This window comes from Oratosquilla oratoria, chromosome 21 (genome assembly GCF_046742065.1).
Source record: "Oratosquilla oratoria isolate Oo_2021 chromosome 21, ASM4674206v1, whole genome shotgun sequence".
NCBI classification, from domain to species: Eukaryota; Metazoa; Arthropoda; class Malacostraca; order Stomatopoda; family Squillidae; genus Oratosquilla; species Oratosquilla oratoria.
The window spans coordinates 25,346,629-25,360,601 of NC_134797.1; the positions used below are offsets into that span (position 1 = coordinate 25,346,629).

The 13,973-nt window shown below is 40.1% G+C and overlaps 1 protein-coding gene across 1 annotated transcript in view; it reads left to right on the plus strand.

The window, feature by feature from the left end:
* Window positions 1–13,641: 13,641 nt before the first annotated feature.
* The window catches only part of LOC143036798 (hemolymph clottable protein-like), an 80,295-nt gene continuing 79,963 nt past the window's right edge, over window positions 13,642–13,973 (plus strand). The window contains exon 1 of the mRNA XM_076204542.1: window positions 13,642–13,798. Coding sequence (XP_076060657.1) covers window positions 13,765–13,798 — 34 coding nt within the window. The 5' untranslated portion in view covers window positions 13,642–13,764. The remainder of the gene's footprint in view (window positions 13,799–13,973) is intronic.

Genomic DNA, 13,973 nt, shown 5'->3' on the forward strand with positions numbered 1-13,973 from the left:
TGCACTGTGGACGTAGTTCTTGGTGGTCGTGTGGATGTTTTTCCAACAAAATAAAATCAAAACCAGCCTGCTGGGCATGCTAGGGCCTGGTAGATATATCCAGGCCATCAACGTCTGCTAGGTATTAGGCCTACTATTTCATGCCTTCAAACCTTTATGACATGATGACAAACCAACGAAATCATGTGTTTGGTCTAGTGTGGTTGGTGGTGTGCATTTCTGTAATCAATTCCGACGAACTCACAAGTCCTTATTTCCTGCTCGTTCTGGTCGTTCATCCTCTGAAGATTCTTCGCTCTCGACATGTTCTTGTTTGGATATCCGAATTGGTTCGTACATGTATCCTCGTACCGTACCCACATTAGAACACGACAGGACATCCAAATCCGATAAATCTTCACTCGATGTGAATTCACTATCGTGTTGCTCGCTGTCAATACTGACGTCATCAGTTGCCCTTAGCGGTGGAAAATGTAACTGCGACATTGAAAAGTTCGTCTGCTATCAGGCACTTTTAAGATCATGCTATTTGGATCAAATCAAGACTATGGAATACTAGAAACGTGCATTTTAGTAATTGGTGTTCTAACTTCTAAGTTATATTTTCATGCATGAAATAAAAAAAAATCTAAAACCTTCTCAGTTGACCTTAGGAGTATTTTTGTCACTGAAAATATTTTCAATGATCCGGATCGAATGTATAAAAATATTTTACATTGAATAAATTTCTACCTTATTGAGGATAACTACACTATCTACACTAGATGAAGAATCTTGTGTAGATAGCTTGAGAATGCGTATTTTCACATAAGGTTGAGAGAACAGTAGAAATCAAGGTATCGTTTCTTTCTTGCTATAGAGTATAGTATCGGCCTATTTGTTCTATCTTTGCTGGTTCTTAATAGTTTTGAGGCTTGTAAGGTTTAGGCAAAGACTTGATTATTTATATTAAGTGGTGCTACGATTATGAGAAAATTAGCTAATATTTCGAGAGAGATCAACTGATGAATTGCTTCTTTTCTTGAGAGCTGAGAAGTCGTCGATTGTTGGATGTTGGTAGACCCGCATATTTTCAAAATATAAGGTAACAAATAACATGCATAATAGTCACATGAAGATTGAATATTAATGACGTGACGTTACACATTTTATGAAATGCTGAAACTCTATATACACACACACACACACACACACACTTCAACGAATGGACGGCTTAGAAGACGTTCTGAAGAGAATTGAAGATTGTGGATCCCAACGCAAAGAGAAGTGCCTATTGTATTTACAGGGTGGGGGGAAATTGCTCGTGGAGTAGTAGGAAAGTAGGGAAAGAGGAAAGGGGGAGGGATTACTGAGGGAAATGGAAGGAAATGAGGAAGGAGTAGACTTGGCCCAGGCAGACAGGCGAAAGGTAAACAAAAGGCCTCCCGATGACGATTAAATGTCTAATAAAAATGTAAAGATTAGAAGTATAGACAAGAGCAATACAGTAGAAAGTGATGAGAATATTTTCCAGGGATTTAAAGAGGGTGGGGGGGGACACAAACCACCCCCGACGGACAAGACTAGAAGAGAAGGTCGATAAGATGATTGAGGACTTGGAGCGTAGGTTCGGTCATGTTGACAGTATTATACGAAGAGTTGAAAAATTGGAAGAACTAGAGAGGGCGAGCAAAAACTTAACTAAGGAAATTCAAGAATTAAAAAAAACAGTTAAAAGAAGTAAAAGATGAGAATAAAGTCTTAAAGGAGAATAATAAGGAGAACAAGGAGGGTTGGAAAAAAATCATGAAAATAGCAAGGTTGCATTCACTGACATAATCAGACAGCAAATGAATGAACAAACTGAAAACTCAGTTATTAAAGTGATGAGACAGAAGGAGAATATAGTAAGAGACTTAGCAGACAAAAAGAAATGTATAATTATATTAGGAATGGAAGAGAAACATAACCCAGATAGAACCACAAGAATCAAAGAGGAAAATGAAAAAGTAAGAAATTTACTAGAATTAGTTCAGGAAGATGAACCAGAAATAATGAAACAAATCGAAGAGAAATTCAGGCTAGGGAAATATAGTACAGACAAGACCAGACCAATCAAGATTAAATTCAGGTCACAAACTACGGCTGAGAATATCTTATCCAAAACAGGGAAACTAGCAACAAGTGAACAATATAAAAAGGTATGGATAAAAAGGGAAATGAATAAAGAGGAAAGAGAGGAAGAAAAACAGAAAAGACTTGAAGCAAAGGAAAAAAACGAGATAAGAACGGAGTCAGAAAAAGAGAGATTCTATTGGAGAGTAGTGAATATGAAACTAAAGAAAGTCGACATACAAGAGAAAAACAAAAGGGAAACAGAGAACACAATGGAAGTGGCAGAAAACTAAGAGTGTCTTACACAAATATAGATGGATTAATAACAGGATTGAATGAACTGAATGATTATTTGAAAGAAAAAGAACCAGACATAATAGGAATTGTAGAAACAAAATTAAAAGGTCCACTACCACCCAACAGTGTAGGACATGATGCATATAATTATTGGATTAGAAACAGAGTGAAAAAGGAAGGGGGTGGAGTTATGTTCCTGACTAAGAAGGATATAAACGTGAAGGGTGTCACATATGGAAAGAATACAGTAGAGATGATAATGATGGAAGTAGAAGACAGAGATAAGAAGAACAGAAAGTTTGTGATATATTATGTGCCCCCAAAAACAGCCTCATGGGAAGAGAGTGAACAAAAAAGTATGTTAGAGGACACAAAGATAACATTAAACAAGATAATGGAAGAGGGAGGAAAAATAGTTATGATGGGCGACTTTAATTGCAAAGAAATCTGCTGGGAAGAAATGACAGTAAAGGGTGGAGACGGCTCATGGGGAAACGCTCTACTCGAGATGGTTACTGACCATACAATGGCACAATGGATACAGGAGAACACCAGGTATAGAAATGAAGAAGAGCCATCGAAACTAGACCTAGTAATTACATCCGAACCTAGAATAGTGGACAAAATTGAATATAAAACACCAATAAGTAAAAGTGACCACATATTGATTGAACTGGAACTTAATGAAGAAAAATATATGAAAAGAAATGAACAATACAGAAAAGGAAGAATGATGTATGAAAAAACAAACTTTGATAAAATAAGAGAATTCTTTCAAAAGGAAAACTGGGAAGAAATATACAAAGAAGAAACAACAGTAGAAGAGAAATGGAATATTTTGACAAAAATTTACAAAAAAGGAGTGGAAAAGTATGTCCCAAGACAAAAACAAGAAAAAGAATATGTAAAATGCTGGTACAACAAAAGCTGTAGGGAGTTAAAAGACAAAAGAGACAAAGCCTGGACCAGATGGAAAAAAGACAGAAGACCTGAAAAATGGAAAATATATACCTGCTATAGAAATGAATATGTACAAATGTGCAGAGAGGAAAAGAGAAAATATGAAAAAGATATCATAGAAAAGTGTAAAGATCAACCGAAACTATTCTACAGATTTGTAAACAATAAACTGAAAAACAAACAAGACTTGGAGAAATTAAGACAGGAGGGAGTTGAATACACTGAGGAAATGGAAATGGCGGAAATTATGAACAAACATTTTAAATCAGTGTTTACAAGGGAGAACATACAACCTGAAGAGAACGAATGGAAAGAGAAAGTCCCCCCTATGGAAGAAATAGAAGTAACAAGGAATGAAATATTAACACACTTGAGTAATCTTGATGTCAGAAAATCGCATGGACCAGATGAAATAGCAAACTGGATACTAAAAGAATGCAGGAATGAACTGGCAGACAAAATATATAGCATACTAAATAGTTCCTTGAAAGAAGGAAAAGTTCCAGAAGATTGGAAAAAAGCAAATATAGTACCCATATACAAAGGAGGAAATAAAGAAGAACCTACCAACTATTGACCAGTCTCTCTAACAAGTACAATAGCAAAAATTTGTGAAAGAATTATCAAAAGTAGATGGGTAAAATATTTAGAAAAAAACAAAGTGTTAAATCCAAGGCAATTTGGATTCAGACAAGGACGATCATGCGTCACCAATTTAATATGTTTCTATTCAAGGCTAATAGATATAATACAGGAAAGAGATGGATGGGCGGACTGTGCATTTTTAGATCTAAAGAAAGCTTTTGACAAAGTACCACACAAGAAGTTGCTTAAGAAATTAGAAACTGAAGGAGGAATACAGGGCAAACTACTAAATTGGATGGAGGACTTTTTGCAAGAAAGAAAAATGAGAGTAGTGATAAGAAACCAACACTCAAAATGGGATGAAGTAATAAGCGGTGTTCCGCAGGGAACAGTTCTGGCCCCAATAATGTTTGCTATATATATTAATGATATGGATGAAGGAATAGAAAGCTATATGAGCTTCTTTGCAGATGATGCAAAACTACTGAAAAGAGTGAAAACTGAAGAAGATTGTGAATCACTACAGAGAGATCTAAATAAGGTACAAGAATGGAGTAGGAAATGGGAGATGGAGTTCAATACAAAAAAGTGTAGTATAATGGAATTTGGAAAAAGCAAAAACAGAATAACAGGAGCATATAAATTGGGAGAATAAGGAATAAAAAAAGTAGAAAATGAGAAGGACCTGGGAGTCATTGTTATGAATAATATGTCACCTGTGAAACATATAAATAAGATTTTTGGAGAGACTTATAATCTAATAAGAACAATCAAAGTTGCATTTACATACCTGGATGAAGAAATGGTGAAGAAAATCCTAATCACCCTGATAAGACCAAGATTGGAATATGCAGCAACGATATGGTCACCAAGTACAAAAAAATGTATAAAAAAAACTTGAAAGAATACAAAGAGCAATTACAAAATTGGCACCAACACTCTCAAAACTATCATATGAAGAGAGACTAGAAAAACTTGAACTACAGACACTAGAGCAAAGAAGAGAGAGAGGAGATTTGATAGCTATTTACAGAATCATGAAAGGCATAGAAATTACTGACAGAGAGAATCTGATAAAATGGGATGACAGAAATACTAGAGGACACAGAAAGAAAATAAAAAAAGACAGCTATAGAAGAGATTTGAAAAAGAACAGCTTTCCTCACAGAGTAATAGACAGTTGGAACAAATTAGATGAGAAAGTGGTGTGTGCAAAATCCAATACATGAATTTAAAAATAGTTTAGATAAAATGAGATATGAAGACGGGACCCCATGAGCATAGCTCCCCTTCCCGTAAAATACAACTAGGTAAATACATATATATATGTGGATAGAGATAGTACCCTTGTCTGCCCGCAGCTGCACCCTCTATCGTAGGGTGGACGGACAACACCGGTTCTCATCCATCTCCCACAGCTCTCACGTGCTGGCTCCAAGCGCCACACCCCGGTAAACCGTCTCAGCTGACGGGCCAAACCACGTGAGGGAAAAGGAGTAAACCTTGAAATCCGGAGTGGAGACCCGTAGGCGGTTCAGTGCTACAATTATCACCGTTCCGGCATCTCCTGCAGCCAAACTGACGCCAAACGTCATGCTTCGCATTCCTTTGGATTTCGTCGGCAAGGCCGAGAGGGGGATCCTGACGTTTGGGACACCCAGGATCTCCATATTCAGGCCCAGGCTTCGCGTGCCAAAAAAAAAAAAAAAAAAAAAAAAAATGGAGAGGGATACTCCAGCCCCACTGTAAAGTGAGGACACAAACCGGAAGTTGTCAGTTTACGGGTTATAAGCCCTTCCAAATTGGCGTACAGGAAGGACGCCACGGGACAACTTTGACGGTGGGAGGGACCATTGAAGTCCTATCGTCCGACTACCGCCCGCCTCAAGCTGGGCAGCCCCCGGCCAATAAGGTGTCGGTCCGCCAACGTCTGCCGCTCCAGTGGGTGCCTGGAGCTTAGTGTTTGTCAAAACATGAAAAGCGGACGGATACCTAGTACCCAACAGACATAGTATTGTTAAAAAGAAATCATCTATCTTGCGTCTGGCAAGCTGGAATGTCAGGACAATGTGTCCCGGCCTAACCTACGATCTACAACAGGTTGATGACTCCAGGAAAACAGCCATCATCAACCGCGAACTGGAGAGGCTCAACATTGATATTGCTGCATTACAGGAGACCAGACTCCTGTCGAGCGGCAGCCTTAGAGAACAGGATTACACATTCTTCTGGCAGGGAAATGAACCAGAGGAACTACACATTCATGGCGTAGGATTTGCAGTGAGAAACTCTCTACTGCCTTCAGTGGAACCGCCATCAAAGGGTACACCCCGAATCCTCTCTCTTCGACTCTCAACTTCTTCTGGCCCAGTCAACGTCCTTAGCATCTACGCTCCCATACTCAGCTCTCCGGCCGAGACCAAGGATGAGTTTTATGAGGAGCTTGAGACTACCATCAGAGAGATCCCAGCCACAGAACAACTATACCTGCTTGGGGATTTCAACGCTCGTGTGGGAGCTGACCAAGAATCCTAGCCCCGCAGCATTGGCCACTTCGGTGTCGGCAAACTCAACGAGAATGGTCAGAGGCTTTTAGAGATGTGTTCCTACCACGACCTCTGTGTAACCAACACATTCTTTGCCACCAAGCCTCAACACAGAGTATCCTGGTGTCACCCTAGATCACGTCACTGGCACCAGCTGGACCTCGTTATCACCAGAAGACCCTCGCTAAATTGCGTCATCACAACCCGTAGCTACCACAGCGGTGACTGCGACACCGACCATTCGTTGGTTGGTTGCAAGGTGCGTCTTCAGCCCAAACAGATCCATCGCTCTAAGCAGAAAGGTCATCCACGTATCAACACAGCCAGGACAAAAATGCCAGACCTGTGTAAGCGCTTTGCTGATTCTACAGAAGAGGCCCTTCGGGACTGCCCCACAAACAGTGCTGAAGAGAGGTGGAATCACATTCGTGGAGCTATCTACAACTCCGCCATGGACACCTTCGGCAAGAGAGAGAGGCAGAATCCAGACTGGTTCGAAGCTGGAATTACAAAACTCGAACCAGCAATCGCAGATAAAAGAAAAGCGCTGCTTAACTACAAAAGAGAGCCTTCAGAGAAGACACTTGCTGCACTCCGGAAGGCTAGAAATGACGCCCAACGATTGGCACGGCGCAGCGCCAACGACTACTGGCTAAGCCTATGCCAGAGTATCCAGCTCTCTGCTGACTGTGGCAACATTCGTGCCATGTACGACAACATGAAGAAAGCCTTTGGCCCAAGCATTACCAAGATCGCACCTCTGAAGACAGCCTCTGGTGACACTATAACAGACAGAGGAAAGCAGATGGAGAGATGGGCCGAACACTATCAAGAACTTTACTCAAGAGAGAACGTTGGCAGCACCGCAACAGTTGAGAAATGCAAAGCCCTACCACTCATGGAGGAACTAGATGTTCCACCCTCTATTGACGAACTCGGAAAAGCCATCGACTCCCTGGCCAGTGGGAAAGCTCCTGGCAACGACGGCATCCCCCCGGATGTCATCAAAGCAGGCAAGAGTACCGTTCTACATCACCACCTGCACGAGCTTTTACTCCAGTGCTGGGAGGAAGGAACCGTTCCCCAAGGTATGCGTGACGCCAACATCATCACGCTCTATAAAAACAAAGGAGACCGCAGCGACTGCAACAACTACCGCGGAATATCCCTTCTCAGTACCGTTGGGAAGGCCTTCGCCCGAGTAGTACTCAACCGGTTGCAGAAACTTGCAGAACGAATCTACCCTGAGGCACAGTGCGGCTTCAGAGCAGAACGATCAACCATTGACATGGTCTTCTCACTGAGGCAACTGCAAGAGAAGTGCCGAGAACAGAGGCGTCCACTTTACATTGCCTTCATCGACCTGACGAAGGCTTTCGACTTGGTTAGCAGGCAAGGCCTTTTCACCCTGCTACAGAGGATTGGATGTCCCCCTAAGCTCCTGAGGATGATTTCATCCTTTCATGAAGACATGCACGGCACCGTCCAGTACGACGGCTCATCCTCGGACCCCTTCCCAATCAGAAGCGGCGTGAAACAGGGATGCGTGCTTGCTCCGACGCTTTTCGGCATCTTCTTCTCCCTGCTGCTGTCCTGTGCCTTCAACCAGTCAGAAGACGGAGTGTATATCCACACCAGAAATGACGGAAGTCTCTTCAACCTTGCACGTCTCCGAGCAAAAACCAAGGTACGCAAGGTCTTGATCAGAGAGATGCTGTTTGCTGATGACGCCGCCTTGACTGCACACACAGAGGAGGCCCTACAGCGACTCATCAATTGCTTCGCTCATGCATGCAAAGAGTTCGCCCTTACCATCAGCATCAAGAAGACCAACGTCATGGGCCAGGATGTCAGCAGCATTCCTAACATCTCCATCGATGGCCACATCCTCGAGGTGGTGGGGGAGTTCACCTACCTGGGTTCCACCATCTCAAGCAACCTGTCCCTGGATGAAGAGCTGAATAAGCGCATCGGCAAAGCAGCAACAACATTGGCTCGTCTTGGAAAGCGTGTATGGAACAACGCCATGCTGACCACCAACACCAAGATCGTAGTATACCAGGCTTGTGTACTCAGCACGCTCTTGTACGGTAGCGAAGCCTGGACCCTGTATTCCCGTCAAGAACGCCGACTCAACATCTTCCACATGCGCTGCCTCAGAAGAATCCTGGGCATTAGTTGGCAAGATCATGTCTCCAATAAGAATGTTCTGACACAGGCGGGAATGCCCAGCATGTTCGCCTTGCTCAGCCAGAGGCGATTGAGATGGCTCGGTCATGTTAGACGAATGGACGATGGCCGAATACCGAAGAGCGTGCTGTATGGGGAGCTTGCCACTGGCTCCAGACCTGCAGGAAGGCCCATCCTCCGCTACAAGGACGTTCTCAAACGTGATATGAAGGCAGGGGACATTAACCCAGCAAGCTGGGAGGCAGTGGCCGCTGACCGCAGCAGTTGGAGACACGTTGTCAAGGCAGGCATTCAAACAAGCGAGAAGAGGAGAGAGGACCAGTGGGATGAGAAAAGAGAGCGCAGACGGCAGAGGCTAGCAGCAGCCCCCACACAGCCAGGCGCGGACTTTACATGTGACAACTGTAATAGAGCCTGCCGCTCCAGAATTGGACTCTACAGCCACAGCAGGCGTTGTAACTCAACCATAAACAAAAAAAAAAAAAAAAAAAAAAAAAACGCGACCTCCATTGTCTCCCGAGACAGACGGATGCCAACAACAATATATATTATGTATATATATACATATATATATATATTATATATATATATTATATATATATATATATATATATATATATACATGCACACACACATACGTGTGCGTGTGTATTTACCTAGTTGTATTTTATGGGAAGAGGAGCTATGCTCGTGGTATCCCGTCTTCATATCTCATTTTATCTACACTGTTTATAAATTAATGTATTGTTTTTGCACACAACACTTTCTCATCTAACTTGTTCCAAATTTCTATTACTCTGTGGGGAAAGCTGTTCTTTTTCAGATCTCTTCTATAACTGTCTTTCTATGCCTTTCATGATTCTGTAAATAGTTATCAAATCTCCTCTCTCTCTTTGCTCTAATGTCTGTAGCTCAAGTTTTGCTAGTTTCTCTTCATATGATAGTTTTGGGAGTGTTGGTGCCAATTTTGTAATTGCTCTTTGTATTCTTTCGAGTTTTATTATACATTTTTTTGTACTTGGTGACCACATCGTCGCTGCATATTTCAATCTTGGTCTTATCAAAGTGATTAGTATTTTCTTCACCATTCCTTCATCCAGGTATGTAAATGCCACTTTGATTGTTCTTATTAAATTATAAGCTTCTCTAAAAATCTTGGTTATATGTTTTTCAGGTGACATATTATCCATAATACTGATTCCTAGGTCCTTCTCATTTTCTACTTTTCTATTCCTTCTCCTCCCAATCTATATGATCCTACTATTCTTTTTTTGCTTCTTCCAAATTCCATCATACACTTCTTAGTATTGAATTCCACCTCTCACTTCCTACTCCATTCCCGCACTTTATTGAGATCACTCTGTAGCAACTCACAATCTTCTTCAGTGTTCACTTTTTTCAACAGTTTTGCATCATCTGCAAAGAAGCTCATATAACTTTCAATTCCTTTATCCATGTCATTAATGTATATAGCAAACATTATTGGGGCCAGAATTGTTCCTTGTGGAACACCACTTATTACTTCATCCCAATTAGAGTGTTTGTCTCTTATCACTACTCTCATTTTTCTTTCTTGCAAAAAGTCTTCCATCCATTTAAGCAGTTTGACCTGTATTCCTCCTTCAGTTTCTAATTTCTTAAGCAACTTCTTATGTGGTACTTTGTCAAAAGCTTTTATTAGGTCTAGAAATGCACAATCAGCCCATCCATCTCTTTCTTGTATTATATCTATTAACCATGAATAGAAACATATTAAATTGGTGATGCATGATCATCCTTGTTTGAATCCAAATTGCCTTGGATTTAGCACTTTTTTTTCTAAATACCTTACCTAGCTACTTTTGATAATTCTTTAACAAATGTTTGCTATTGCACTTGTTGGAGAGACTGGTCTATAGTTGGTAGGTTCTTCTTTATTTCCCCCTTTATATATAGATGCTATATTTGCTGTTCTCCAATCTTTAGGAACTTTTCCTTCTTTCAAGGAGCTGTTTATTATGCTATGTATTTTGTCTGCCAGTTCATTCCTGCATTCTTTCAAATTCCAGTTTCCTATTTCATCGGTCCATGCAATTTTCTGACATAAAGATTTCTCAAGTGTTTCAATATTTCATTCCTTGTTACTTCTATTTCTTTCATAGGGGGGGGGGGACTCTCCTCTCATTCGATATCTCCAGGTTGTATGTTCTCCCTTGTAAACACCTATTTAAAATGCTTGTTCATAATTTCTGTCATTTCTATTTCCTCTGTGTATTCAACTCCTTGTCGTAATTTCTCTAATTCTTATTTGTTTTTCAGTTTGTTGTTTACAAATCTGTAAAATAGTTTTGGTTGATCTTTACATTTTTCTATGACATACTTTTCATATTTTCTCTTTTCCTCTCTGCACACTTGTACATATTCATTTCTATAACAAGTATATATTTTCCATTTTTCAGGTCTTTTGTCTTTTTTCCATTTTGTCCAAGCTTTATCTCTTTTTTCTTTTAACTCCCTACAACTTTTGTTGTACCAGCATTTTACATATTCTTTTTCTTGTTTTTGTCTTGGGACATACTTTTCCACTCCTTTATAAATTTTTGTCAAAATATTCCATTTCTTACCCACTATTGTTTCCTCTTTGTATATTCTTTCCCAGTCTTCTTTTTGAAAGAATTCTCTTATTTTATCAAAGTTTGTTTTTTTCATACATCAATCTTCCTTTTCTATATTGTTCATTTCTTTTTATGTATTTTTCCTCATTTAGTTCCATTTCAACCAATATGTGGTCACTTTTACTTATTGGTGTTTTATATTCAATCTTTTCCACTATTTCAGGTTCTGATGTGATTATTAGGTCTAGTCTCGATGGTTATTCTTCATTTCTATACCTAGTGTTTTCTTGAATCCATTGCATCATTGTATGGCCAATAATCATCTCAAGTAGAACATTGCCCCATGCGTCGTCTCCACCCTTTACTGTCATCTCTTCCCAGCAGATTTCTTTGCAATTAAAGTCACCCATTATAACTATTCTTCCTCCATCTTCCACTATCTTATTTAATGTTATCCTTGTGTCTTCTAACATACTTTTATGTTCTCTCTCTTCCCACGAGGCCGTTTTTGGAGGTACATAATTTATTAAAAAAAATTCTGCTCTTCTTATCTCTGTCTTCCACTTCCATCATAATCATCTCTACTCTATTCATTCCATATGTGACATTCCTCACGTTTATATCCTTCTTAGTCAGGAACATAACTCCAACCCTTTGTTTTGTCTCTCCATTTCTAATAATTATATGCAATAATTATATGCATCATGCCCTACACTGTTGGGTGGTAGTGGACCTTTTAATTTTGTCTCTACAATTCCCATTATGTCCGGTCCTTTTTCCTTCAGATAATCATTCAGTTCGTTCAAGCCTGTTATTAATCCATCTATATTTGTGTAAGACACTCTTAATTTTCTGCTACTTCCATCATGTTTTCTGTTTTCCTTTTGTTTTTCTCTGTTATGACCCATTTCTTCACTTTCATATTCACTACTCTCCAATAGAATTCCTCTTTTTCTGACTCTGATCTCATCTCGTTTTTTTCTTTAGCTTCTTGTCTTTTTGTCTTCTCACCCTCTCTTTCCTCTCTATTCATTTCTCTTTTTATCCATACCTATTTATATTGTTCACTGTCTGCTAGTTTCCCCATTTTTGCTAAGATATTCTCTGCAGTCGTTTGAGACCTGAATTTAACCTTAATTGGTCTGGTCTTATCTGTACTATAGTTCCCGAGCCTAACATTTCTTCAATTTGTTCCCGATTTCAGGTTCATCTTCTTGAACTAATTCTAATAAACTGTTTACTTTTTACTTTTCCTCTTTGATTCTTGTGGTCCTATTTAGATTATACTTCTCTTCCATTCCTAATATAATTATGCGTTTCTTTTTATCTGCTAAGTCTCTTACTATATTCTCCTTCTGTCTCATCACTTTAATAACTGTGTCTTCAGTTTGTTCTTTCATCTGCTGCTTTACTATATCATTAAATACAATTTTGTTGTTCTCTTGGATTTGTTTCTAACCCTGTGCTTCTTTTGCTATGGACTCTTTATTCTATTATTATTCTTTAATTCCTCATTCTCATCTTTTACTTCTTTTAACTGTCTTTTTAATATTTCTACAGTTAGTTTTTGGTTCACCTTCTCTAATTCTTCCAATTTTTCAACTCTCTGCGTAATCTGCGTGAGTTCACCAAACCTATCCTCCCAATGTTTGACAATTTTATCAATTTTTTTCTTCTAGGCTTGCTAATCGGGGAGGATTGGCTTCCCCCCACTCACTAAATCCTTGGAAATTTTTATCTTCACCTGCCATTGTGCTGCTCTTATCTATATTTCTAATGTTTACATTTTTGTTAATCCCTTCTTTGTCACTAAATTCATCTCGCCCGCGTTTGTTTAAATGGCGTCTGCCTGCCTGGACCAAGTCCTCCCCTTCCTCATTTCCTTCCATTTCCCTCAGTAATCCCTCCCCTTCTCCTTTTTCATCACCTTCCCACTACACCACGAGCTTTCCCCTTCCCTATAAATACAAAAAGGTACTCCCTCGTAGTTGAAATCCACGAAAATTGCGTTTTTTCCGGAGTTCCAATCTTCGCCGTCAATCCGACGATTGTGTGTGTGTGTGTGTGTGTGTGTGTGTGTGTGTGTGTGTGTGTGTGTGTGTGTGCGCGCGCGCATGTGTGTTATTCACCATTTTCTTGGATTACGTGTTAGACTTGTGATCGACAGGTATTATCCTCTCGAATGAGAGCTCAGATCTCATATATGGTCGACCTGTGGGTAATATGACATTACACATACCCATACCCTCCCCGCCCACTAGAGTTGGAGTAACAGCTCGCTGCGCACCGATGATGAAATTATTTCAGCCCTGGGCGGGAGTCGAATCCGAACCGCTAGAGTGTGTTTGTGTGTGAGAGATCATTTTTATCTGACATCGCTCGTTACCATGCAACGCCACGTGAACCCTCAGCCATCCATGACTTAGACGTACACTCTGTGCCAGTCGAGTGTTCAAGTGAGACGTCTGCTGCGACGCTCCCGAGGCTGCGAGGACACCATGAAATCTTCGCTCCCTTTGCTGGCCTTGCTAGGTAAGCAAAAGGGCCATTCTATTAGGCCACAAAATAATAATAATAATAATTGTTATCGTCCATTCAATTTTTCAAAATTGGGCGTACGAAGGGGGGTATTTTTGCTTTTATTTGTGGGAATCTAGGGTTTATAATACGATTATAGCCTTCAGTAATCACATCAAAAATACCCTTG